General features: G+C 44.2%; 1 protein-coding gene across 2 annotated transcripts in view; it reads left to right on the top strand.

Moving 5' to 3' along the window:
* MTMR2 (myotubularin related protein 2) overlaps positions 1-25,886 on the top strand; it is a 61,089-nt gene that overhangs the window by 27,096 nt on the left and 8,107 nt on the right. For both annotated transcript variants that reach the window (XM_030475768.1, XM_030475769.1), the window contains exons 3-10: positions 8,666-8,741; positions 12,414-12,508; positions 12,686-12,796; positions 13,830-13,931; positions 14,574-14,657; positions 22,150-22,299; positions 23,084-23,272; positions 25,520-25,705. In XM_030475768.1, coding sequence (XP_030331628.1) covers positions 8,666-8,741; positions 12,414-12,508; positions 12,686-12,796; positions 13,830-13,931; positions 14,574-14,657; positions 22,150-22,299; positions 23,084-23,272; positions 25,520-25,705 — 993 coding nt within the window. The remainder of the gene's footprint in view (positions 1-8,665; positions 8,742-12,413; positions 12,509-12,685; positions 12,797-13,829; positions 13,932-14,573; positions 14,658-22,149; positions 22,300-23,083; positions 23,273-25,519; positions 25,706-25,886) is intronic.

Below are 25,886 nucleotides of genomic sequence, written 5' to 3' on the forward strand. Positions count from 1 at the left end.
GATTTTTTTTCTCTCCTTTTTTTTCCTCCCTATAGTTTTGTAGATTGAAGCACAAATCAGGCAGGAATGAACAAGCATGGTATTTAAAAGGAGCACACAGGTTTGTGACTGCACTACCTGCCAAGATTTGGTTTTCTGTAGATGTTTTGCACGTAATGGAACATCTTCATTCCCCTGTGTATGATTGTTTACCCATTGTAAATAGCTATTTACCTGTATCTTGAATCCTTCTATATATCTCACTAAACTCCAAAGTGAAATTCTTGGTAACAGATTCTGTGACTTACTTTAGTTGGTAGAATTTATAACGCACTCTTTGTTCAGAGTGTTTTTCTGTTACTTAAGACTGATGGTATGATCCTTGCTGAACTAGTTTAATGCTTTCCTTGAAAATATGATTCTGTTTTTCTGTGTAAGTTGTTTGCTAAACAAAATTCAGTAAAAATAAAGCAAGGATAGAGTCAGGCTAATGTGCTGTCCAAAGGTTTTGAGCAGCCAGTGAAGAACAGAGCCGTTGTCATTTCAGATGTATGTGGAACCCTTGGCACCGAAGAAGGTTCTGTATTAAAAAATGTTGGACTTGTCTGAATAGATAATATCTGCAACCTTGTGTGCCAGGGAGCATTGCTGTGTTGAGTCAATGATGACTTTCTGTCAGAGCCTAATGAGAGCATTGTCTTGAGGCACCAAGCCATGCAAACTTGAAGAGACAAGCCAGTTGTGGCTGAACGAGTGGCCCGCAACAGTGTGTTCCTTTGAGCTTCTAAGCCTTGCCTTGCACTTCTGCAGCAAAGGCCCAGGAGATTCAACAGCACAGAGAGGCTTTTCTTCATCACTGGACACTCGGGTCTGAGGGGAGAAGTACATAGCAGAAAAAACAAAGCAGAAAACCCCAGGGGAACACTGCATGGTGGCTACTTCCTCCTGCGCAGGAGTCCCTTCATATTACTCTGGTGACTATTATTTTTTTTAAATACACTAATCTTCAGCTTCTTTCTGAAATTTTTCAAGACAGTGGTAAGTAAGCAAGTGATTTCTCAAGCCTTTTTATACTTATTCAAAATATATATGGTAGGTAGAGATCACACTTGTGATTTTTGTTTTTAGTTGTATCAGGAAAGGATAGATAAAAGGCAGTTGCAGTGCACATTGTATGCGATTGTGGTCTTCACAGTAGTGTAATAGATGGTCTATTGTCAGAACATTTTGTTGATAACTTAAATGCCTCTCGTGTTGTTTTACAACCAAGGTAGGTTAGCCGCCTTTGCTGAGGGCTCTCTCAGGAGCTGAATGGGCTTGATGTGTGGTCTTTGGACAGTATATTTGATTCTCTGTGTACTATTCTGCAATGATCCATGTGTCCACGGTGTTTTGCCTTTTCCCCTTTGAATTTCTAATATCTTAAAAGAATAAGACATTTAAGCATTTCCCTGCAGTTAATATCTTGCTGGTCTGAATGTCTCTAACATAGTTTATCAGCCCATCTGGTCGTAATCCTCAGAAGAGTCTCTGTGCCTCAGTCCTGCAGAGATACCGCTGTTCTTTCCTGTAGTCATTCTGCTGTGGTATTCTTATTGATTCAAAAATAATGACCAAAGTCCATTTGCTTACTCAATTTAGGTTTTATTGCATTTCCAATAGGATACATAGCGCATAAATCTTCTCCAAGTAAGCTTGAAATAGCTGTAAATGGCAGCTGAAAATCTCTCTAAAGTAGTACAGTGTTGGCAGGCTACAGGAGGCTTTGTCAAGTAAGTGTAGCTGCTGTTTTATGGTCCTTCTAATTGAGTATTGATAAGACAGAGGCATCTTAGCATCAAAATGCTGGAAGAAATGCGCCCTAAATGTTTCATTTAGAGAAGAAACCAACGCACCTATGAAAAATTACCCTAACTAAGCATATGGGTCTTTGATTCTGCGCATATTCGTGTCAGTTCTGCAGCTTCTGTCAACTTCAGCTGGAGAGAATTACACCTCATGGGTTTGTTTGGTTTCTCCTGAGGTGAATGGAAAGAGCTTCTGTATCTGTTTTGTTTCAGAGGTTTTTACATCATCATTGGGGTAATGATAAGTCCTGATACACCTGCCATGGTGGCACCATCCTTTATTGATTGACTTACAGCAACAGCCATGAAAGAGGAAAGGGATGGAGTGGGAGGGCAGTTCAGGGGAAGTGATAGGTGAACATGGGTCTGAAACCACAAAAAGGCATTTGAAAGGATGAAAACATTGGTTACATAAGTGTGTATGGTTTTTGTTCTTAATTTACAAAGAAAATAGATAAAAAAACCTAAGTACGTAAAAGTGGTCCTATGGCTAAGCCTTTGCAGAAAGGCTGACTTCCCTCATGTGGTTCTCTGAGTTAGCAGAGAGGAGCCAGCTCTGACCCAAAAGCTGTCTCTGGTAACTCACCTACAGTAAGACCTATCCTACAAGCTTTGGAGTCATGCCTGTTTTAATGAAGTTCATGCAATTTTTGGATCTGATCTGGTTCATCTCCTCCTGCCTCTCAGCACAGAGAAGGTTTGGAAAGTGCAGGTTGTGACTACTCAGTTGTATCAGGATGTCCAGGAGATTGGGCATTGCTACACTGGCCACAGTGAGGCACCAGAGATGGGATTCACCCTACCAGATCTGCATTGGAGTTAGTTACCCTCGTTCTCAGCCTTCAGTGGAAAGAAAGGCGTTCATCCTAAGGGTGAATCTCCCAGATCTCCTGCTTTCTACTGGATGTACAGAGCGCCAGGGGTGACTAGATCAGATGTAGATCTCCAGTTTTAGATGAAATGGATATTCCTGCTGTTTACTGACTACCTTGCCTGCAGAGTGGAGGAATGCTGATTCAGGAGGGCATTTAGTGATGTGACAGTCCTTGAGAGAAAGACATTAACACAGAAAAAAAAGGGGGGGAGTAGTTTAGTTATGTTAAATACAAGCATAGTATTCCCAGGTAATTCATTAAAATGTGAAGTATCAGACAAATGTTTTCCTGTAGGAGATAAAGCCTTTCACTTGGCTGGTGAATTCAAATCCATATTTCACCCATAATTTGAAAAGCTACATATTTTTAAAATCTACTAGTTCTATGTGTACATTCTTGCACATGTACAACACACACATTCTTGTCCTCACAGCCTACATCCTGCCTGTTGCTGCTGAGCAGTGCGTGCTCACGAGGTAGACGTGCCAAACCTGTGAGTTCAGGGGCTGCAGATGCAAAGGGATTTTGTGTTTGTCTGTACATACAGGTTATATGTGTTTACGTCAAGGGACCAGTTAGGAGTCTGACTTCCTGCTGTAGGAAACACAAAACAGGGCTGTGTGTAGCTGGAACAAAAGCAGCTCCAAGCCTGGAGAGCTTGGTTTTTTTCAATAGATGGATGGGGCAGATGTGGTTTTGGGGAAAGGAATAATGCAGGAGCAAGTGGTCATGGTGTTGGGTTGTATGTGTCACACCAGTGCTGTGGCTTTATGCATAACAAAGCTCTTCAGAATGTGCAGAATGATTTGGAGTGTGTAGGATGTTACCAAGGAGAGGGGGAAAAACATCACAAAAAGGCTGCATTTTATTTTTTTTCTAACCCAGTGGTTCTTTTTGATAATTTTGGTTGTGATTCAGGCCAGAAGAATCTGTGCAGACTTGGGAAAACCGTAACACAGCAATTTGGTAACGCAAACCTGGAGTCTCCCTTAAGTTGCATGAAGCCAAAAAACCTGACCTTTGTGGGTTTCTGGACTCAAATATTCAGGAGAAAGTAGAAAAGAATAAACAGAAAATTGCTGGGAGGGACCTCGGGTGTTCTCTTCATGCATCTTTGTTATCTGGAGGCTTGTGCTGCAGACGTCGGTGTCCAGGGGCAAAGTTGCTGTCCCCAGTCAGTGCCGGCTGCTCTCCCTCCCTCGCCCTGGGTTTACACACCTTCACTCTTAGTCATACCCTGAGCCAGTCCTGGCAAAATGATCCAGGTTATGGAAAAACATCCATTAAAAAAAGCCATTAAACAAACCGAGTCATCCTGACTGAACTAGATAGGGGAGCTATTACAGCCCTGGCAGGTTGGGGAGGAGGAGGCAGTCCTGGCTCAGCCTCAGCCAGCATTGATGTGTGTTGTCATCCTGGCTGTGCAGCTCTGCTGGTAGGCAAATGCTTCACAGGCAGCACAAGAGGAAAATATATCAGTTGCTTTGTTCTCAGGCAAAAGCAGACTCTGAATTCAGAGTTCCATGAACCCTCCCAGGTCCTTCTGGAGAAGTGTTCAGCAATGTGCAGACCTCTGAGACCCTGTGCTTAAGAGTCAGGGTGCAGTATAACTCTGTACCACCCTGAGCTGGCTGTCAGCGCTTGAGATGAGCTATGTGCATGAGTTGTGCAGGGACATCAGTCAGGAGAAGGATTTTTGAGCAGCCTGCTGGCTGCTGTGTGAATAACGTGGTTGGAGAGGCTTGGCAGAACTGCAGTACACTGAAAGGCTTACCTTTTCAAGCAGGATCTAAACGCCTTCCTCTGACCCCATACATGCAAGCAGAGGAGATTGTTTTGTTGCTGAAATCTGCATGTTGTGTCAACAATACAGCATCAGGGTTTCCCTGCCTTGGGTGCTATAGGTGGGAGGACATAAGAGAGCTCTGCACCTTCAGCAGGGGTAAGTGGGCTGGAGCTAACACAGGTGGGATCCTGGAGTAAGAGAAGTGATTGTTAAATGTGGCAAGTGTGGGTTTATTCTGCCAAGTCGCTGCTTGAGTGTAGAACAAAGGTAGGTGTTTGGCATGAAGTCCTCACACCCTCTCTGAGCTGAGGCAGGACTTGTGTTTAGGTGCTAAGGTACTCCCATGCTCAGCATCCCAGAGGGCTGTTTTATCTAGAGGGAGAGCTGCTGATGGGTGGAATGGGTAGGTGATTTCACTTGGTAAAAGAAGACAGAAATAAAGGTTATTCTGGTGTGTAAATAAACTCTCTGTTCCCCCAGGGATTCAGTTACCAAGCATAATATTTCTGTGGGGAAAATAAAACAAAGATCTTTAGCTTAGAAGCAAGGCAGTATAGTCTACTGATTTTTGGTGCTTGCATTTGTTTCTCACAGAAACCATCTTAGTGATGGTTGTGACAGATGCAGCCAGTGCATGGCTCTTTGTCAGCGTGGTGCTATTCCAAAGTAATGCTGATTCTGCCCAGTTCTGGCTGTGACCTTCATTACAGACCTTTAGGACTCTTTGGTTTTGTTCCCAGGAAACAATTGAGATGCCTGAGGCACACAGAGGTGAAACAGTCAGTTGCAGAGGTATGTGGTACCTGCCTCAATAGTGTTAATGCATCAGTAGCCAGCCGTCACTCTCCTGCAGCAGGGCTGCTGCAGTCGTGTCCCTGGCTGCCCTACTTGCTTCCTCGCCTCACTGGAGCTCTTCATTTCATTTTGCAAGACTTGCAGAGGGCTAAATCTGGGCCCAGGAATGTTATTTTTAGAGTCTTGAAAATAGACTAACGTACCAAAATAGATTTTTCTCACAGTTTAATAAACCATTTATTGATTTGGGGAGGGAGGGGAGGATGGCAGTAAGATGGAAGGGTTTTTCATGTCATCTCCTTAGTCATATGAGGAGCAGAGGGTCCATCTATGGTGTTAGCATCTCCCAGAGCTCCATGTGCATTGTCCCATCCCATCCTTTTCCTTTGATCTGTTTCCAAAACTCATCTTTCCTTATCCACCCACTTTTCCTCCCTCTTGCCACCCACTGTCCTTTAGCACTGCCCCACATGTCTTCTCCTGTGCCTGCTGCCTGCGTTGTCAGCTGCACACAGATTGTGTTTCCCCAAATCAATTTGAAGGAGCCATTGAAGGAGGTGGATTTCAGAGAAATGCCTACTGTTCATTTCTCGGTTTCTGCCAAAATGGGTTTCAAGAGTTCACATTCCAACTAGGAGGCTCGTTCAAGGTCTAGAGCTGGACAGATGCTGCAGACCGGCACACCAGGGAAGTGTTTATCGTGGGCTTTCTGACCATGTCTGTCTCGTCCTGTTGGGAAGGGTGACTGTTACCCAGGGGTGAAGTGCTTGCACCGGCTTTGCAATCATCATGGAGGCAGTCAGTGCTGTGCTACCTGAGGTAGGTCGTGGGGCTGAGGTCAGCTGGGAGGTGATGAAAACAAGTTTAATCCTCAACTCTGTACCGGAAAGAAAAGAAAAGGAAAGGGAAAAAAACAAGTGGGGTTTGAGGCAAGGGGGCAGACACTGTCAACCTTGAAGTGCTGTGCTTGCAGGATATGCTGTGTTGAAGTGAGCGCAGGTTTGGGTTGCTAACCCTTTCCTCTGACCCTGGGGACTCCACGTTTCAGAGAGTGCGAGTGAGCAGATGGATTTTGTTAGACTTGGAAGAGCCAGCTTTTAAACTGAGAAAGCTTTCAACCTTGTCTTTACAGAGTGGTGTTGGCATGGAGATCTTTGTCTTTTATACTGCTTGCCTCTTCCCTCCTTCTCTCCCCCACATGCAGTACAGTGTTTAAAACCCTTCTGAGCACTGACCACCTAGTTTGTCATACTGAATGCTTTCTATGTATCTTACCTCATATTTGTTTTGGCTTGAGATATAACCTAGCCCCTCAAATGTTTAGTGCTGGCCGAGCTCCCGCTGACATCTGCAGGAGAGCAGCGGGTCCAGCTGCTGACCGCAGTGATCCCAGCAGCAGCTGCTGCCCACTTGGCGTACGGACCTTCTCAAAGACATCATGATCCTGTCCTGACTGTGGAGTGTGTTGTTACTAATGTCCTTCCAAGATAAAAGACCACAAAGATGACCACCACTTACAGACTAATTAGCCAGTGAGACTCCGTCTCATTTGGCATAATCCAGATGTTATCGTGTTAATTTCAAGACTGTTACTCGAGCACAAAGTTGACACACAGGAGTTGGGAGCAGGTCTGCGTCCCAGGCTTTTATCAGGGGGGCCGTCAGTCGGGGCTTTAATGGGGTGTGTGATCTTTGGCCAACACAGCTGTGCTGACAAGAAGTCCTCAGCGTAGACTTCTGCTAGTTACACCAGCAAAACCTTGGTTTTACTGGTACTGCTGATGGGGGGAGGAGAAGCTTTCCTGCAAGTTGCTGCCAGTGTGAGCTCTGTCAGTGGTGACCCCCCTTTACCCATCCTGCAAACCCTGGTAAGCATCCCTGGTAAGAGCTGGCCTAAGTGGGTGCAGTGGTGAGGTTCCTGTTGGGAAGCCAGGGCTGAACTCGCTTTCATTATCTTTTTTAAGAGTCTTTTGAATGCATTTACTAAAATGTACATCTTGTTCTCAAGAAGACTTTGATCTTGTTAATCTTTTCATCTGTATGTCAATCTGTTGTGTGAAAATGCTGGAACATGCTCTTATTGTGGCATGGGGTTTCTTTGGCGTTTGTTTTCATTCTTTTGCATAGTTTAGAGAATTTTTCTTCCCCAGAGCTCTCCCTCTGGCTTGATCCTACATGAAAGTTGACCACAGACGTGGCAGGTTCTGGAGTGCCACTTTAGGCCATGTCTTTGAATTTTCTTTGCAGGGATTTCCTGATACAAAATCAAAACAATTCTTTCTCTTTCCTCACATTAAGATAAAGAAAGCATCTTGGGTGGGTCTGCACGTCCAGTTCTGAGCAGCCATGAGCTCTCTCTGCCGATCTCCACCAGGTGGGATGCATGCCAGCTTTCAGCCCGAAATCTTGTGGTTGCTACATCATGAGGCAGAGTCTGGACTAACTTACCTGTTTTCTGTCTTTGTTACTAAGTTGTGCAACTGGTGTGCTGCTGTGATTGTGGTAATTTGGCGAGTTTGAGGCATGGGCAATATGATTAAATCCGTTTGCATTTGGCCACATAGACTTAGCCTTGATCATGGTCACTTACATATGCTCTTCTCCCCTAGTTCTTACCATAGGTTTAGACCTCAGGCTGTGCTTTCGTAGTTATAGCTGTGCTTTCCTAAAATGTCCATCTGCTTGTGATAACAGCTGTTCTTGTGAAAACCCTTGTGTAAATGCAATCATATGTGTGAAACGTGATGTTCTGTGATATAACTTCAATCCAAGAGAAGGAGGAGGAAGAGTCACTTGGCACTCAAAACTGTACCTCCTATTCATGCCCGTCAAAATACAACCTTTGTAACAAGTCAGCACTACTGAGCAAAATCAGGATTTTTGCAGTTGTTGGACCCTCATGGAAGACAATGGTGTGATATTGTGAATTTTTTATCTTCCCTCAGTGTAAACTAGAAATTGGTCTACTTGATAGCACAACGTAATAGTTGATCACCTGGGAAAGGAACTGATCTCTTTCGTATGTAACTGTGAGAGAGTCTCGCTCTTGATGATGGGCTGGAGAGGAGAAAGTTAGAGCATGAAAAGCAGCTGTGTGGGCAGTGTACTACCAAAGCACAGAGTCTGCTTTGAGCAGCTTCTCCATCACAGACATCCTTGCTTTAAACACTTCTGCACAGCCCAGTGCTGTGCTTGAGGACTGCACTGAGGTCTCTCACAAAGCATGCTTTGTGTTGGCCTTTCGGAGGCTGAGACACTAGGTAATACTTCAAGATCTTTGAATATTTGTTCCTTGATATTGTTGACCCGTTGCAGGTAAGTGCAAACTTCTTGGTTTATGAAAATGTAATTAATTTCTTTTTCTACCTCTGTGTTTTGCCTAGGTCCTGCGGGAGACGAATAAATTGGCTGAAATGGAAGAGCCACCTTTGCTACCAGGGGAAACCATTAAAGACATGGGTATGTGAAGAGGGTATTTCTTGTTGTTTGCTAAGCAAATAGAATATCCGCAGAACAAAATATATTGGCAGTCACTGACATCTATGTCAGCAAATTGCTGATGTTTTGAGAACCACCATCAGGTTGTTTCATTAATCAAGTTATTGCACATCACATGAGCCAGGGTAACTGTCTTCTCTTACCATGTAGCAAATACAAGGCAATTCAACGTATCTTAGCATGAGGGATGAGGTAGGTTGTGCAGCTTTGCATTTGCTGCCTCCTGAGAAGACATAGATTGACTGTTTCAAGTTGTTTTGCCACAGGGTAACTTCTTACATTGTCACAGCACAACTGCGTGCCCAATCTCTGTCACAGACTGCAGGAGAGGATACAGTGCTATTGCAGGGAACTTGCTGTGATACAGGGATGAGTTTTTGTTGTTTTTCTTCATCCAGACATTCTGTCGTGCACCATCTTTGCTGATGGCCTCTTGATGATTAATTTTCTGTGAAAGATTTTGCATTCCCTAGTTTACCATGTTGCTGCCTTCTTCAAATGATACAGAAGAGTGCAATTTCAGTTGTAAAAATAAAAAAATGAAAACACTTCACCAAAAAAATGCACCCGACAACAACAGAAGAAAAGGCAAAAGCCCCCTACCTCAATCATGGAATCATAGAATCATAGAATATTTAGGGTTAGAAGGGACCTTAAGATCATCTAGTTCCAATCCCCCTGCCATGGGCAGGGACACCTCGCACTAAACCATGTGGCCCAAGGCTCTGTCCAACCTGGCCTTGAACACCGCCAGGGATGGAGCATTCACCACTTCCGTGGGCAACCCATTCCAGTGCCTCACCACCCTCATAGTAAAGAACTTCTTCCTTATATCTAATCTATTTCCCCTTGTCCTACCACTACAGTCACTGATGAAGAGTCCCTCCCCAGCATCCTTATAGACCCCCTTCAGATACTGGAAGGCTGCTATGAGGTCACCACGCAGCCTTCTCTTCTCCAGGCTGAACAGCCCCAACTTTCTCAGCCTGTCTTCATACGGGAGGTGCTCCAGCCCCCTGGTCATCTTCGTGGCCCGCCTCTGGGCTTGCTCCAACAGCTCCATGTCCTTTTTATGTTGAGGACACCAGAACTGTACGGAATACTCCAAGTGAGGTCTCACGAGTGCTCAGTCCTTTTCTCCACTCCTTTCCTAAGGACTCTGAACTCGTACTCCAGCCTTGGACTGCAGACTGACATCTCTCTCCACAGGCACAGCTAGCTCTGACAGCAAGACTAGATTTTGGTTCCTGGAGAATGGTGTAAGAGATCAGAGTTACCAGTGCTTTATCTGTTGACAGATGATGTGATGAGCCATGCAAGTCTGTGAGACCGAATGGCTTTTGGAGTTTCCCAGACAGCAGCTGCCTGCTCCAGCAAAAAGTCAAAGGCAGCGAAAAGGAAATCTTTATTATTCATCAGCAGTAATTATTTCCTGTTAAAAGTGTCAAGAAAGGCAAATGTAAATTGCCTTCATATTTTACAGGGAAAGGAAGAAAAATTGTTTCAGCCAACCCAATAATCTAGGGTAAGATTGGCCCTGTAAAAGACAGGAATTTCATAAGCAGGGGAATTAGTAAATCCCAGTTTCCACTATCTTTGTCCCACATGGATTCTCTTACATTTACCAAAGACTGAACTTATTAGACTTTCTGTTGGTGGTATCACTAGTACAACCTCTCTATTGTACCTTGCATCCATTCTCACAAACAATGAAGCATTTTAATGCTTTGGAGATCCCTGTTTATCAGAGACTGCTGAAATCATACAGCCGTGGCAGGGTTAAGGTCAGACAAGCCGTGTAGGTACATGTGTACGTGTGCAGTGTCATTAAGTAGAATTGTTTCCTTAGGAAACCAAGCTAATAAAATGCAAATGTGAAAGGTGCAGTGGCTTATAGGCTGGCAAGGCCGGTGTTTGGGATCATGCCTGGGATTCCTTACCTGGAAAACATTTTTCTAGCACCTTTACTCAGAAATTCTTTTTTTGATATAAATGCACACTTTTATCAGTAGCTTTTGTTGTGTTGTTTCTAAAAACATTTTGAACTTCCATTTTGAATAATGGGAACTAGAGTGGAAAAACCAGGCAGGCTGCCCTCACCCTTGTTATGCTTCGTGAGGCTGCTTTCAAACCTCTGTCAAACCAGTCTTTGAAAAGAAGTGATTAATAATTGGCCAATAATGAAACACTTGGTTTAATTAGAACTGGCTATAGAAGCATGTTGTGTTTCATTGTCCTTCGAACAAATGCATGTGAATTGAAATAAATAATGAATTGCTAGCACATATGTATTTATTTGTAATAAAACATTCTGTGCTATGTATTTTGCTCTGAATTAATCACTCCTGCTATTTTAAACATCCTTCTCCATATCCAAATCTCGAGGCTTAGTGAAGACTATGCAAAAGCAGAGTTGACATGAGGATGATTGTGTTGCCATGCCCTGGAGCAAGGCAGTCTCTCTTCCTCCCTCGCTTCCAGCTAAATCTCATGGGAGAAAGGTAGAAGAGATGCAGGTCCCTGTCCCGACACCCCAGTAGCTTCACGCTTCATGTGTGTGGTGGCTGCCACCTGGATGGAAGGCAAGCTGTCCTGGCTTTGCACAGCTCTTGCAAATGGGATCCTGTGGAGTTTGGAGGCTTGAGGTTAAGATGGCCCAAGAGAGTTATTTCATGGATCTGACATCTCTGGTCAGTGGGTCTTCTCCTGAAAGGATCTTTGTGTGTTTGAGAGATGTCATTACTTTTTGGTCATAGTATAAACCATTGCCATGGCACAGCCAGGCAACAGCTTCAGTGACAGAAAACATGACGGGCAGCGAGGAGGGGGGGGAGAACGGCTTAAATGTTGGCATTTTTAATTGATATAAAACAGAAGGGCAGTTAGGGGTGGTGTTTGCTGTGGAAAACCAGCAGCACCTCTTGCCTTTTGCTGGAACAAGTGAGAAACATTTGAGGCTTTTTAAGAAGGGGACTGCTTTGAGTCACCGTCACTCATGCTCAGAAATAATTGAATCGTTGCAGAGTAACTTGATCGCTGACTTCAGACTTAAAATCACAGCAGTTGGGTGTTACACAGATTCGTGGCTGCTGGAAATTGCTGTAACTCTGCTGGCTTTTAGCACGAAGGCCTTCATCCTAAGGCTGACTGTGTGCAACGGGATGCAGAAGGACCCAAACATCCTAAAAGCCAACGTAGGAGAACTGCCTTCTCCTGTCCTTGTGGTACAGACCAGCTTGCAGATGATCCTTAGCTTTTATGCAGGTTGTTGTCAGCTTTAAATGCATGCATCCAGGCAGGAACCATCTCATCTTTTCATGCATGGTATTCTCAGGTACTGGCAAAGCATTGCTCAGTAAGAGTGAACAGTTTGCAGCGGAATACGGGCTTTTTCCCAGGGGTAGATGTAGGATTCTAGGTGATGATATTTGCCTGGAGTTCAGTTTATACCCAAACTCTTACCTTCTCCACAGAACTGAAACTTGCACTAGCTCTACGCTAGAACCCCAGGTTAAGCTTGCTTTCATTTAATGATTTGAAAAGTAGAGCCTCCAAATACTGTTGCTGTCATAATTTTATTCTCATAAATTAACCATGAAATTAACAACTTTTTCTTTTTCCCTTTTTTTTAAGCTAAGGATGTTACTTATATCTGCCCCTTCACTGGAGCAATCAGAGGAACCCTTACTGTTACCAATTATAGACTGTATTTTAAAAGCATGGAACGGGTAAGCTTTTGAAACCATCTGCTTTTGCTGGCTATTCAATCTTTAGACCTAGGTGTTCTTGAGAGTAAATTCTGTGGGAATCATAGCTATATGTTTGGGAATATAGGCATAAGGGAGCAGGAGCTGGGGACTTTTCCCCCTCCCCTTTTTAAACTCACAAATTTCAACTGTCTACAGGACCCTCCTTTTGTCCTAGATGCATCTTTAGGTGTAATCAACAGAGTGGAGAAAATTGGAGGTGCTTCCAGTCGTGGTGAGAATTCCTACGGGCTGGAGATTGTATGCAAGGTAAACTTCTGTCTGTGTTTTACAGGAGGGGAAGGGGAACATATATTTTAAGAGGTTTTCTCTGTAGGAAGTTCTGCAAAACATTTCAATCGGTATGATTTCACACACTTCAAAACCCATCTGATTTTAAAAGTAGTTTTCAGGACTCTTCAGCTCCACTTATTGTAGACAAGATACGCCAGCCTGCTTGGCCTAGGATATGCAGAGCAGTTCAGTGCAATAACAGAGTGGTACAGATGCAGCTTATGCATGCTGAAATGTTCTCTCTCTGAGCCCAATTACCTAATCTCAGTTTTGTGAGAAAGCTAAGTCTTCAGTTGTTTATCTTACTCTCTGACTTGCTGTACCATCATCATATGCTTGAACTTGATAGCTCCTTTCCTGCTGGTGGCTTTTAAACTGTTTACTACAAGTGTTTGAGGTGTAGGCTTGGCTGGAAAATCTTGGCATCTTAGAGATGCTTTATTTAGTTTCCGAATTTGATTTTGTAGATTATTATGGAAAGGAGGTCCTGGGTGGAAACTGCTGTTGTGCAAAGGAGGAGTTCTCAGTTTCAAGACATTCTCTTGAGTGCTCAGAAATGGAGGCTTTAAAGGAAGATGGCATTGGTTGTTTTCCACCAAACAGGCTGTACTTAAGCTCCCTACATGCAGTAGCTGCGGGGGTACTTTGTGAGACAGTCCCCTTCCAGCTGCCTTCTGGCACAGCTTGGTGTGACACCCAGTAAGAGCTAGGTCTGTCTCACGAAGTCCTGCTAGTCAGAGATAGCTTGTCCCTCAGTGAGGCTCTCCCCTCGGCTTTCAGCAGGTAGAGAACTTCATGGGAAGGCAAGATACTGCAGTCAGGTGCCTGTGCACTCCCTCTGCTCCTCTGCAGTTGTGGCAGGCTTTGTTGCATATTAAATCATATTAAACCATATTAAATCAGTACCAGAAAGAGCACTGTGATGTGGCCCTATTTTGAATGCTGGCTTTTGGATTTTCGTTGAAGTGGTTCAGAAACCTGCAATTTGATTTCCCTCTTTTTTCCCTAGGATATTCGAAACTTGCGATTTGCTCATAAGCCTGAAGGGAGAACTAGGCGATCCATATTTGAGAACCTAATGAAATATGCTTTCCCAGTTTCCAATAATCTGGTAAATATTTTCTTCTCAGTTTTTACCAAAAGACACAGATGTTCAGTACCATTTACTTGGTACAGTGTTCATGTGGGGTGCATTTTGTTGAAGGAGGAGAAATGCTGGGTTTGAAATCTGTTTTAGGATTAATTCTGTAGGAGCTTAGATCATATATGAAACAGGAAAAGTTACTGTGGGGCTGGATTCCTTCATGCATGGAGAATGACTTATTGATACATCCTCGTAACAGCCGGAAAATACTTAAAGCTCAGTGACACCCATCAAAGGTTTACAGCTAATGGTGTTTTCACTGCCCCAAATCTGGAATGCAGTTAGTCTGCTCTGTCACATTAGAACATTGCAATTGTTGCTTTAAGTACTAGTTGAAAGGATCTAGTTCTTAATATGTAAGAGTGTTGTTGCCCAAGTAGTCTTTTCTTTCTCTAATAATAAAGTCCTTTTGTCCATGAAGTTCTAGGTAATAGAAAAGCAAGATCAGGTGTATAGAGGAAAGTATATTGTTTTACTAATTGCCTGCTACAGGGAATGTGTTAATCTTTTTCACAAAGCCCTAAAAGTCATGAGTTACTGTTTGAGATACCAGACATCCTGGAAATGGGCTCTGAGTGAGCTCGTAACAGTCAATTTTCTTTCTTTCAGCCACTTTTTGCATTTGAGTACAAAGAGGTTTTCCCAGAAAATGGATGGAAGGTGTATGACCCCACTTGGGAGTACAGAAGACAGGTGGGTATTGTGCCATGTCCTTCCTCATCCTCTCTGCTCTTCAGAAGTGAGGGTCTGTGCAGTAATATAATTACAGGTCGCATGAAGTGGCGAATGATCCTGCTGACAAATGTCATGCAGGCTGGGTTAGGACATTGTTCCCCACACTGCAGTGATTGGTGGCAGCGGTACAGCTTCAGAGACAGTCACATCCACTGATAGAGATTACTCTGCACAGAGCTGACTTTAGGCTTTGGTAGAAAAAACTATTGCTCTGGCTTAGTCATGAGCCACTGCTGGCAGTGAGGAACGGAGGATGCGTTTTGCAGGTACAGGCATCCCATTGGCAGAGTTTCACACCTCAGCTCTTGCTTGTATCAGTTACTTTCTTTCCAGTTTTTCCTGTCTCAAACAGGAAGTTGGAAGGAAAAAAAATATTAATATAGACTATCTTCATTTTCTTGGGAAATCAGCATAGACATCAACCTAGAGAGTGTTGTCATTTACTACAGCTTAGAACAGACAGTTGCAGTGTGTCCAGAGCAGACTGGTTGAAGGTATTAATGAAGCGGCAGGCTGTCAATGAAGAATACTGCCTCCTGGGGGAAAAGATGGGAGAATTTTGTTGTTTATAATGAAATCACTCTTGTTGTAAAATTCCCAAGTAGCAGAAACAGCACAATTTGCCCTGGACACAGTGAACTTTTATCTCATCCAGATCTACCAGGTTAAAATCAATTTTCCTTTGTAAAAGTGAGAAATTTTAAGCCTTGTAATTTAAAGATTTATTTGGGTCTTTCCCACAAACAGAACAAAATCAAACCTCTGTCCTAGCCTAGTTGTTCGTCTGTTTCCTGGCATCCAAAACCTAAGGAAAGGATTCACTTTAATAGCTCTAGTCTTCTAAAAGCTGGGCATGCCTTCCAAATTGGTTATCTAGGCCTGTCATTAACAGATGGGGAGAGAGCGCTTCACTGTTGGAGGTGATTTGTTCTCTCCAAAAATAGCTGCCTGGATAAGATAGATCCCTGCCTCTAGGCTGCTAATTGAAAGTGAGATGTATCTTACCTCCGTTGCAAAAAAGTGTATGTTTTGCAGTGAGATACCACAACCTAAAATCCTATAGAGACAAACTCTGATCATTTGTAATCAGTGACACACACTGTATCTAAGGTCGACTTTGACTAATAAGACCAGATAATGCAGTGATTGTTGCTCTGTTTAGAATTCACCTCTTTCTTGGTATTTTTTTTAAGGAAAGATCTATTTATAAAGAAGGATGTGCAGCCCAAGCTGTATGGGCAAGATCCTTCTATATAGGGCTGAGAACTTTGGAGTAAAGACTAAGAATACCTGTGCTATCAAAATAATCTTCATTGAAAAGCCCAGCATTCACTCAGCCAAGCTTCAGTTAAAACAGATGATGTACAGGACACATTCTTACAATACCTGGAAAGAAGGAGGGGTGACCCTTGAGAATTTGGAGGTAAATTATTCCAATTTCTTAATTCTGGCATGTCTGGTTTTAGAATACAAGCTTTTCTGTCCATATTAGTTTTTCTATTGGGATTTGCTGCACCTTAAATTTGGCAGGAGTTTGGTTACATGGTGAAAAGATACATAAATTTATATGCATGTGATTTGCAGCTCTTCATGGCCTTTCTGTAAAGAAAAATGAGACTCTGGGCTGTGGTGTCTTTGTTTCTGGTCACACAAGGTTGCACTGTTGTGTGTGAAACATATTTCAGTTGAGACACTGCTGCAATGTGTCCTTTTGTTACGACCTGGTTTTGTATTGTTTTTGGGTGGACAGGAAAATCTGCCTGACTGCCTTTATGTTAAGAAACCAAACTAATGTCCATCTGCTGAAGCCCCTCTCATTTGCTTACACTGGTAACAGCAAAAATGAATCCAAACCAGGGGTTTTTTCAGCCATGGCCTATCTGAATTATACCCATGATGGGCCACAGCCATTACCATTCCAGATCACACAATCTGTCTGTTCCAGTAGCTTATCTCCAAAAGTGACCAACGCCAGCTGCTGAGGAAGAGGCAGGCCCTGCTGCAGTAGATGTTTATGTTGTGATCTGGCCAGGAGGAGAATTTCATCCCTTTTGTTGGATTGATTTAGGTCCTGCAGCATGAAGCTTTATGTTCTCTCCAAAACATTTTGGTATTTCAGTCTGTTTATTTAATTTCAGCATTTATAACTATGGATGTTGAACTTATCTCTGTGAATGTCTTAGCCTTTTTTCTTAATCCAACCAGGTTCTGTTAAAGCAATAACAAATACTAAAGTAAATCAGGATTATGTCCTGAAATGGCAGCAGGGATTCGTTAAGAGTGAAGCAATACTGGCATCATCAAATCAGATAAAGGGATTACCTGTCTCTGACTGCATGAATTGTGATCAGAAATAGAGAAGCAGGACATATGCACTATCTGCAGGACCTTTTGGAATTGGTTTAAAAACCATTAGGGAAGAACTGGCCTAGGGCATAAACAGCCCAGCAGTACGGCCAGGCATTAACTTGGTGTATCTTAGGCTGGGTCAGTCGTTTCCCTGTGGGAGCAGGGACACAGAGAGGGGAGCAGAGCAAAAGTAGAAGCCAGGCATGCTGCCAAGCATCCAGAAAGGACTTTCAGCATGGGATCCATGGTAAGCAATATGTCTACAGTCATAGACATGGCAAGTGTGTGTGTGGCATGATTTATTTATTATTATTTTTATTTTCAGATTAATGTAAGTGAGTTGAGATGGCAGAGACTGTAGCAGTTAGGAAAGATACTCACTAAACCCCTGACTTCTCTGTTGTCATTCTTGGGAAGGGTGGAAATATGTAACTTATTAAAAATCTGTGATTGTATAAAACTATGGGGAGTAATAAACAACCTGTGGAGAACAAAAGAAACTCAGAGAGGTTTGGGATTTACTCGGTAACTGGAATCGCATGTGGCAAATGAAATTTAAAACTGAAATTGCTCCCTGATTTTTATTACACGTGGGCTGGCAGAGTATAAAACAGAATGGCGAAGTGAATAAGACTCAGTTGAAACCAAAAGGCCTTGAGATGCCTTTGGAGTAACTTAAAGCTTTCATTTTCCTTAACAAGGTGGGGAGCATTTGGAAAATATTACAAGGGGTTGTGAAGCTGGAAATGTGTGATGTTTCCTTACAGGAGTCGTGCTCATCTAATCCTGTGCTCTGGTTACATGTACCAGGGAGCCACAGTATAGGGCTGTGGTTGTGCTTTCAGAGAAAACATATAGAAATTAATAATTCAGGAAAGGAGCTGACCTGTTTTGAAGATGAAAGAAGTGCCCAGCATTAGTATACAAGCACAGAAGGGTAGAGCATGAGAACAGCATCCTACAGAGGATTGTTTGGTGTAACTTAGGGGAGTAAAATGACAACTAACTATTAAATGTCCCATGGTTTAACTGAGGTCCTGCTTATGCTCAGTATGTCTCTACTGCAGAATGGATCACAGCTCTCTTGCACTAAGTGGACGCAACCTGGGCTGAATACATGGCAGAGGGACCAGCTTGCCCCTGCAGCTGCATCCTGTGTTGGTGCAGGGATGTGCCTGAGCTGACGTGCTTGGCCTCTTGGCATCTCATGGTTCAAACCAGCTTTGAGAGGCACTGCTGGTGTGTAACTCAGGACCCTGCCTGCCTTGCGCGCTGCAGCTCAGGGTGTACCTGTGTGGCTAAGCTCAGAATTGGTCTGCTGCATCCCACAGAGATTTGATCGGGTGTAATTCCAGCAAGGATATTGGGAGCTTTTCCTGTCAGTGAAAGATTCTCATGTGCTTAAGCTTAAACATGTGCTTTGCAAGGTGGTGGTTTCAGTGCTATGCTGGTGTGTCTTCAGCGGTTTTCCCTGCAAGTGAAGTAACTCCATCTTCTATAGCATGCATAGGTCAAGTGATAACTGAGCACAGGATGCTAAAGTAAGGCATGAATGACTATCCAGAAGGAAACCAAGTCTGGTTTGCATGTGGAGGTGACAAAGGCTGCGTCTCTTTGGTTAGATGTAGTCATAAGGAGTGTTCCCAAGCACCGGAGCACCTTCGTTGTAAGTTTCAGGTGTAGGTTCATCCAGGCTGTTACCATCCCTCTTTTGAGTGAATGTGTGTGAGCGTCTTTAGCCATGCACGAAGATACTCTTCCAGCAAAATATGTGCAAATTGAGAGTTTGAAGCAGTTATTTACTGGCTAACACACACACAAGATAGCTGAGATTTAACTGGCTACTAGGTGGAGCTTTAGTACTCACCACCTTTGAAGAGACTTTCCTGGCCAGGCAGGCACCAGTGAAAGGAGAAGGGTCAGCCTTTGCACCTCTCTCCATTGGGTGGTTGTTGCCATCTTCCACCAGTAATGTCAACACCAGCACAGACTGCTCTGTGACTGCCTACTAAACTCACAGCTTCTCCTTTTGGGTTTTATACCATTTCATGATGTTGTTTTCCCCTCTTGTAACCTCGAGCTGCCAGCGATCCCCATCTCATCCTCTTCCTCTATCTGCGGTTTCACATTTCTTGTCTTCCTATAGATTTTCACACAGCTCTTCCATGTGGCTTTGCAGTGTCCTTGGCAGTCTGCAGCTGGGCCACAGCGGAGCTGGGACCCGAAGAGGTCCTTGTGGGGTGCTGCAAGGCCAGCTTGCCTGTGCCGAGACATGGGCACAGTTCAGAGGCTGATGCAAGCCGAGGATCACCAGTAGGCAGTTTGGACAAACTGCCCTGTTTTGAGAATAAATGAGTTTAATAGTATGGATGTGAGGTGTAGTCTCAATGAGAACGGTCATGGGCATATTTGATTTATAGACATGGCCACGTTGCCTTGCTCACTTTGCCTCCTGGCAGCAACTGAACACATGGATTCTCTTGACATCAGGGTCTAGTAGCAGCATTAGTTCACCTGGAGAAGACAGACCTTGTGCACCAGGCTCTGGTCACTGATGTGGACATCCAGCAGCCACATTCTCTGATAGCTTCAGGACAATCAGGACCTGCAGCTAGTGAGGAATTCCTGGATTCCTGCTGCAGGTGCCAGGCAGGCAGCTCCCAGAGCCGGTCATGAGCCTGCAGAGCGTTCTTGAGTTACATGTGCAACAGTTTGGGTTGGTTTGATGGTAGACTTTTGGGTGCTTACAACTTACCAGGAAGCAGTGAAACGCATCTTATATGAGGAAATACCAGTGTGCTTTGTATCACGTTTAGCTTTTTCTATTGATTCCAGCTGGAGAAAGCACAAATCTGAAGGGGCATGAATAAATGCAGAACCTGCACTGCATCGTGGCAAACGTTCTGGGAAGATGCAAATTCAGCTTCTCTTCCAGCCTACTTGGCTTATTTCTGTTTGCTTGAAGTCCTTAGAGAGAGTCATGATCTGAATCCAAAGACCTCTTCGGGTGGTGCTGTGATTGAAGGCTCCTGTGCCAGGGGAAAGCAGACATTCAAAGGAAATGCAAATGCTGACACACAGCATATTTTCTTTCTTTGGGGGTGTCCTGGTTTAAACCAGGACAAGGGGCTTGTCATGGATTTTCCTATTGCAGAGGAAGGATTTTATTCAAGTTTGTCAGGGTGGCAGCTGGAAGATTTATTGCTGGTTCAGGACCGCGCAGTGTGTGCTGAAGCCATTCTGCCCAGCACGGTGAGGAGGAAGCTTTGCAGTGCCACTGACTGCTCAGTGTTCTCTGTAAGCACGGGTAGAGTTGCAAGGTAGAATGAAAAGGAGCTTTACTTCCATGTAACTGCTTGTCAGCTCCCATTTTCCTTGCCACGAGTGTGCTGACAGCATAGTTTGAATTCATATTTGGGGGAGGTGAAATATCCAAGCGCTGCTGATGGATCCATTGCAGTGCAGCCATGTACTTTCTAGGACAGGACTGAGAACAATTTAGTCATTTGCCATTAATTCACTTCCACATAGTAACCAGTTTGATCACAGTTGATGGACAGCCAAGAGCAAGAGCCCTGCTATTCCCTGGCAGACAGCAGAGCTGGTGGACCCAGGAGATTCCTTGCCTGCTGTGCACCTCTGAGCATGTTTTACTCATCAGTAAGCTTGGACTGTGTATACACACTATTTGATGCCTGTTTCTGCCAGCTCTTTGGCTTCAGGCAGTACCAAAAATAGCTTCCTTTAGGGTTTTGGGCTACTCATGATCCTGGTGGCTCTGTTGGTTTCCTTGTAGTAGCATTTCCTCCCCAGGGAGGGCCCCAGGACCAGGCGTGGTTCACAAGCAGGGTGTGTGACCGGTATCAGACAGAAGGTCTGTCCTCTCCTCACATTTCTAACCATGACCTGTTTTGACAGCATGACTCGCTGCTCTGACAGGGACCCAGCTGCAGTCTGTGTGGGTTCAACCATAATTACTACAGCTCATCTGACTTGTGCTACATTTGTCATTTATTTCCTGTTGGAGCTGCAACAGTGGCAGTCAGTGTCCCACCACCCTCCTGAAAATGAAGTACTGTTTATTAGAACAGAAGCATGTATTGTTTTAAGAGCTGATGTTCCTCTAAAACAGACTCTGTGCTTAGCAGTCTGGCCTTGTTCACTGTAGTAGATCTGTCTTCCCCACAGAGATGCTTTGTATCGGTGCTCACCCCTGCTGCAGCAAGTGTCTGTTTGAATCTCTCCTTGCAGGCACGCAGTAGCAACCACACTGATTTGATCTGTTAACTCCCAGCATCAGCCAGACTAAGTCTGCAGGTTGTCAGGATCATCCCCGTGGTGCTGCAGGTGTTACCTGGAGCTTGTCAGCTGGGAGGCTGTTGAGTTGCTTCCTCATCAGGGCGCGCTGAGCTCAGTGATGTGTGTGTAGATTCCCTGCTCTCCCAGCTAGAGTCAAACTAGTACAAGCAGAGAGCCTGGTCCGAGAGGAACATGGACTTGCACATCACTGTCCAGATGACATAAAATCACACAGCCAGAGACATACTAGATTGATGGTGTTTTTAGGGGGTTGCGCAGCTGTGTCACAAACACTGAACAAGGGCCAAAACAGATTGCTTTTTTGGGGGGTGTTTTACTGCCTTTTCTGCCTTCTGTCTTCGCCTCCATCCTGTCTGGTAACTCCACTTTCCATCCCCATTTTCCATTCACCATGTTTGAGCTAAGTGCCAAGTGAGGAGAGTTGGTCACCCATACTGCCTTGCTCCTGGCTCTCCTGTAAGCACCATGATGAGACCAGGAGGTATGTTAAGGATGCTCTCTGGAGGATGAGGTTTTGCCACATCTGCAGCCTCCACAGTTCTTTGCCATAGGTGAGCCTGCCTGCAGTCTTCCAGTTTTCCTGTTCTTCACTGATCTGAGCAAAACATCTACCTCTCTGAGAAGAGGCATAAAAGCAAGTCACCAAGATAATGCAGTCCCAGGCTCCAGCCCTAAATGTCCTTCATTAACAAAAGTTGCCTTGAATTTCAGGTCTGGGGATTTGACTGTGCTGAGGTCTTAGAGCAACTCATTTGCTAACCTGCTCTTGTTTCCTCTGTAGGGAATTCCCAACGAAAGCTGGAGGTTGACCAAGATTAATGAGCGCTATGAGCTGTGTGATACATACCCTGCTATTCTAGCTGTGCCTGTAAACATTCCTGATGAAGAATTAAAGAGAGTAGCATCCTTCAGATCAAGAGGACGCATACCAGTGAGTGTGACAAAAGCAGCCACTTTTATGTGGCTTTGTTACATACCTTTGGGCCATAAATAATACCAAGATCAGGCTGAATGGATTCCAGGGAGCAAATAAATGGTCAATGGATAATAGAAGTGACAGCAACATGTTTGAGGAGTTAGCAACATAATCTGCTGGAACTACTGTTGTGAAAGAGGTGTAGACTAAACCAAAATGAGAAGATAACTTAGCGCAACCCAGGCCGAATCTCAGTTCAGATCCTGGGAAACACAAAGCAGCCCTATTTAGCTGTTTACAATTGTCTGGCCTATTCTGACTTTCAGGATAGGGGAATACTTAGTGATGCTTTTGATGAAAATGCTTATTAAATGAAATTAAGACAAGACACATTGTTATGATGATCATTTCAGTGCTAACTGAAAAGACACTGGTTTACTTCTCAAGTCTGTAGAAAATTAAATCTGTGCCCGAAATGCTTAACTTTCCTATGGTGTAACATAAAGTAAGGTATAGCCCAGTGACTGCAGAGTGAGAAAATGTGTTTGTGGCTCAAGCAAGACGACAGTCTGCATCATACTTAAGAGTCAGGCTTAAATCTATTCAGTCACCTCTTTTTGTTCAAACTTTGTGAATGCCACTACAATGAATAAGGACAGAAGTGTTCTTTAATAGGATTATGCCTTCTGGAAGCAGCTAATACATGATAGGATCCCAGAGCAAGCAATTACAGGTAAAACACTTCACTGATTTAATGAATCCCATTTTTCCTTCATTTCTTTCTCATTTGTTTTCAAAGGTATTGTCATGGATTCACCCAGAAAGTCAAGCAACGATCACTCGCTGTAGCCAGCCAATGGTGGGAGTCAGTGGCAAGCGAAGCAAGGAAGATGAAAAGTACCTTCAAGCCATCATGGATTCTAATGCTCAGTCCCATAAAATCTTCATATTTGATGCAAGGCCCAGTGTGAATGCTGTAGCCAATAAGGTCAGGTGCTTTTTCCTGTCTAAAGTGGGGAATGTAGTCACTTAGAGCACGTCTTCCGCCACCATTTCAGATGATTCCTGAGGATCACAAAGGGTTTTCCGCTGTAAAGAGAATCTTATGCAATGATCTGATTCTCTAGACAGACTTTTATGTCTGTACTGGTATCTGTAAGACATCTGTGACCATTAAAGGTCCTCTTGGATTAATCTACAACAAGAAATGAGATTAGATTGGAAGGGGAAAAGAAAAGTCAAAGTAGTTCTGAGGTCAAACTCTAGCACCCTGGATCTTGCGTATCACCATTTCTCACTTCACATGGTTGAAAGACTGCTTCCTCTAACAGCACCAGAAGTCTGTCCTTGTTAACCCTGATGGGAGCAGGGGGTGCTCAGCATGTCTGAAAATCAGGCATCATGATCTTTAATTTCAAAATATAAGCTGGGGATCTTTAAAGTCTAGGGATGTTGCTGAGTTCTTCCTGCTGTTATAGAATCATAGAACAGGTTGGGTTGGAAGGGATTTTCAAAGGTCGTCTAGACCAACTGCCCTGCAGTGAGCAGGGACATCTTCAACTAGGTTCAGGTTGCCCAGAACCACATCCAGCCTGACCTGGAATGTCTCCTGGGATGGGTCTTCTACCACCTCTCTGGGAAACCTGGTCCAGGCTTTCACCACCCACTCTTTTAGTTTAAAACCGTTACCCCTTGTCCTGTCCCTATAGGCCCTGCTAATGTTTGTCCCCATCTTTCTTATAAGCCCCCTTTAAGTACTGGAAGGCCACAGTAAGGTCTCCCTGGAGCCTTCTCTTCTCCAGGCTTGGCAACCCTAACTCTCGCAGCCTGTTCTCGTAGAGGAGGTGCTCTGAACCTGCTCCAACAGGTTCACATCTTTCCTGTGCTGTGGATGCCTGAGCTGGACACAGTATTCCAAGTGGGGTCTCATGAGAGTGGAGTAGAGGGAGAGAATCATCTCCTTCGACCTGCTGACCACACTCCTTATGATGCAGCCCAGGATATGGTTGGCTTTCTGGGCTGCAAGCACACGCTGCCAGCTCACGTCCAGCCTTTTATCCACAAGTAGCCCCAAGTCCTTCTTGACAGGGCTGCTCTCAACCCCTTCATCCCCCAGCATGTATTGATACTGGGGTTGCCCCAACCCAGGTGCAGGATCTTGCACTTGGCCCAGTTCTCAAGCTTGTCCCTGTCCCTCTGGATGGCATCCCTTCCTTTAGGCCTGTGAACTGCACCACTCAGCTTGGTGTCATCTCCAAACTTGTTGAGGGTGCACTAGATCCCACTGTCTGTCATTGATGAAGATATTAAACAGTACTCGTCACTGTATGGACTCGTGATGGGCACCACTTGTCACTGATCTCCACCTAGACATTGAACCTGTGGCCACGACCCTCTGGATGTGACCATCCAACCAATTCCTCATCCACCAAACAGTCCACTCATCAAATCCGTACCTCCCCAATTTAGAGAGAAGGATGTTGTGGGGACTGTTTCAAGTCCTTACGGAAGCCCAGATAGATGACATCTGTAGCTCTTCCCTTGTCCACTGATGCAGTCACTCCATCACAGAAGGCCTCTAAGTTGGTCAGGCAGGACGTGCCCATGGTGTAGCCATACTGGCTGCCTTCAGTCACCTCCCTGTCCTCCATGCGCCTTAGCATGGGTCCCAGGAGGATCAGTTCCTTGATCTTGCCAAGCGCAGGGGTGAGGCTGACAGGTTGCTAGTCCCCAGGCTCCTTTCTACCCTTTTTAAAATGAATGTCTCATGCCATCACTCTAAGCCCTGGTTTAATGGCAGAACTGCTTTGTTGCACCAAAGCTGATTCTTTTTCCTTATTTTTAAACTGTCTTTCCCTCTCCTTAGGAAAGGCAATTAGTGTGGGGGACATACTCCTCTGGAATAGTATGGTAAATCTGTAAATGACAGAATAGCGACTCTAATGAGCTAGCAGCTTGAATGGGGATAAATGATAATTACAGAGAAGAAGAAAGCTTGTAATGTGATATTCTTTGGTAAGAATTACAGCATTCATTAACTATTGCAGGAAAGAGACACAAAGTGCCTGTACATGTTTGTTCTCATTTGTAAGGTAAATCCAGTGTTTTCTGCCTGCTTTAGATAGCACAATCACTGTGGTATTTTGTAAGCTGGTGTTTGCTTAGGATGAACGATGGGGATAAAGTATGAAATATGGATTTGCTTAATGATTTGTATGTGGATTTTGTTTTTCAGGCTAAAGGAGGGGGCTATGAGAGCGAGGATGCCTATCAGAATGCAGAATTAGTGTTCCTGGACATTCACAATATCCATGTTATGAGAGAATCACTAAGAAAACTGAAGGAAATTGTGTATCCCAATATCGAGGAGACTCACTGGCTCTCTAATTTAGAGTCAACTCACTGGCTAGAGCATATCAAGGTACGCATCTCTGCATTCCCTGATGTGGCTCTGTAGGTACCAGTCTGTTCACTGGGAAAGGTATCCAGAGGCAGCTCCAGGGCTGGATTTTCAACTCATGAGAAATTTGAAGACTTAAAATTTGTGTTCAGTTTATGGACAACTAAAATCACAGTTTCATGGAATGGGGAATCTTGGAAGA

Source organism: Strigops habroptila, chromosome 2 (assembly GCF_004027225.2).
Source record: "Strigops habroptila isolate Jane chromosome 2, bStrHab1.2.pri, whole genome shotgun sequence".
Classification (NCBI taxonomy): domain Eukaryota; kingdom Metazoa; phylum Chordata; class Aves; order Psittaciformes; family Psittacidae; genus Strigops; species Strigops habroptila.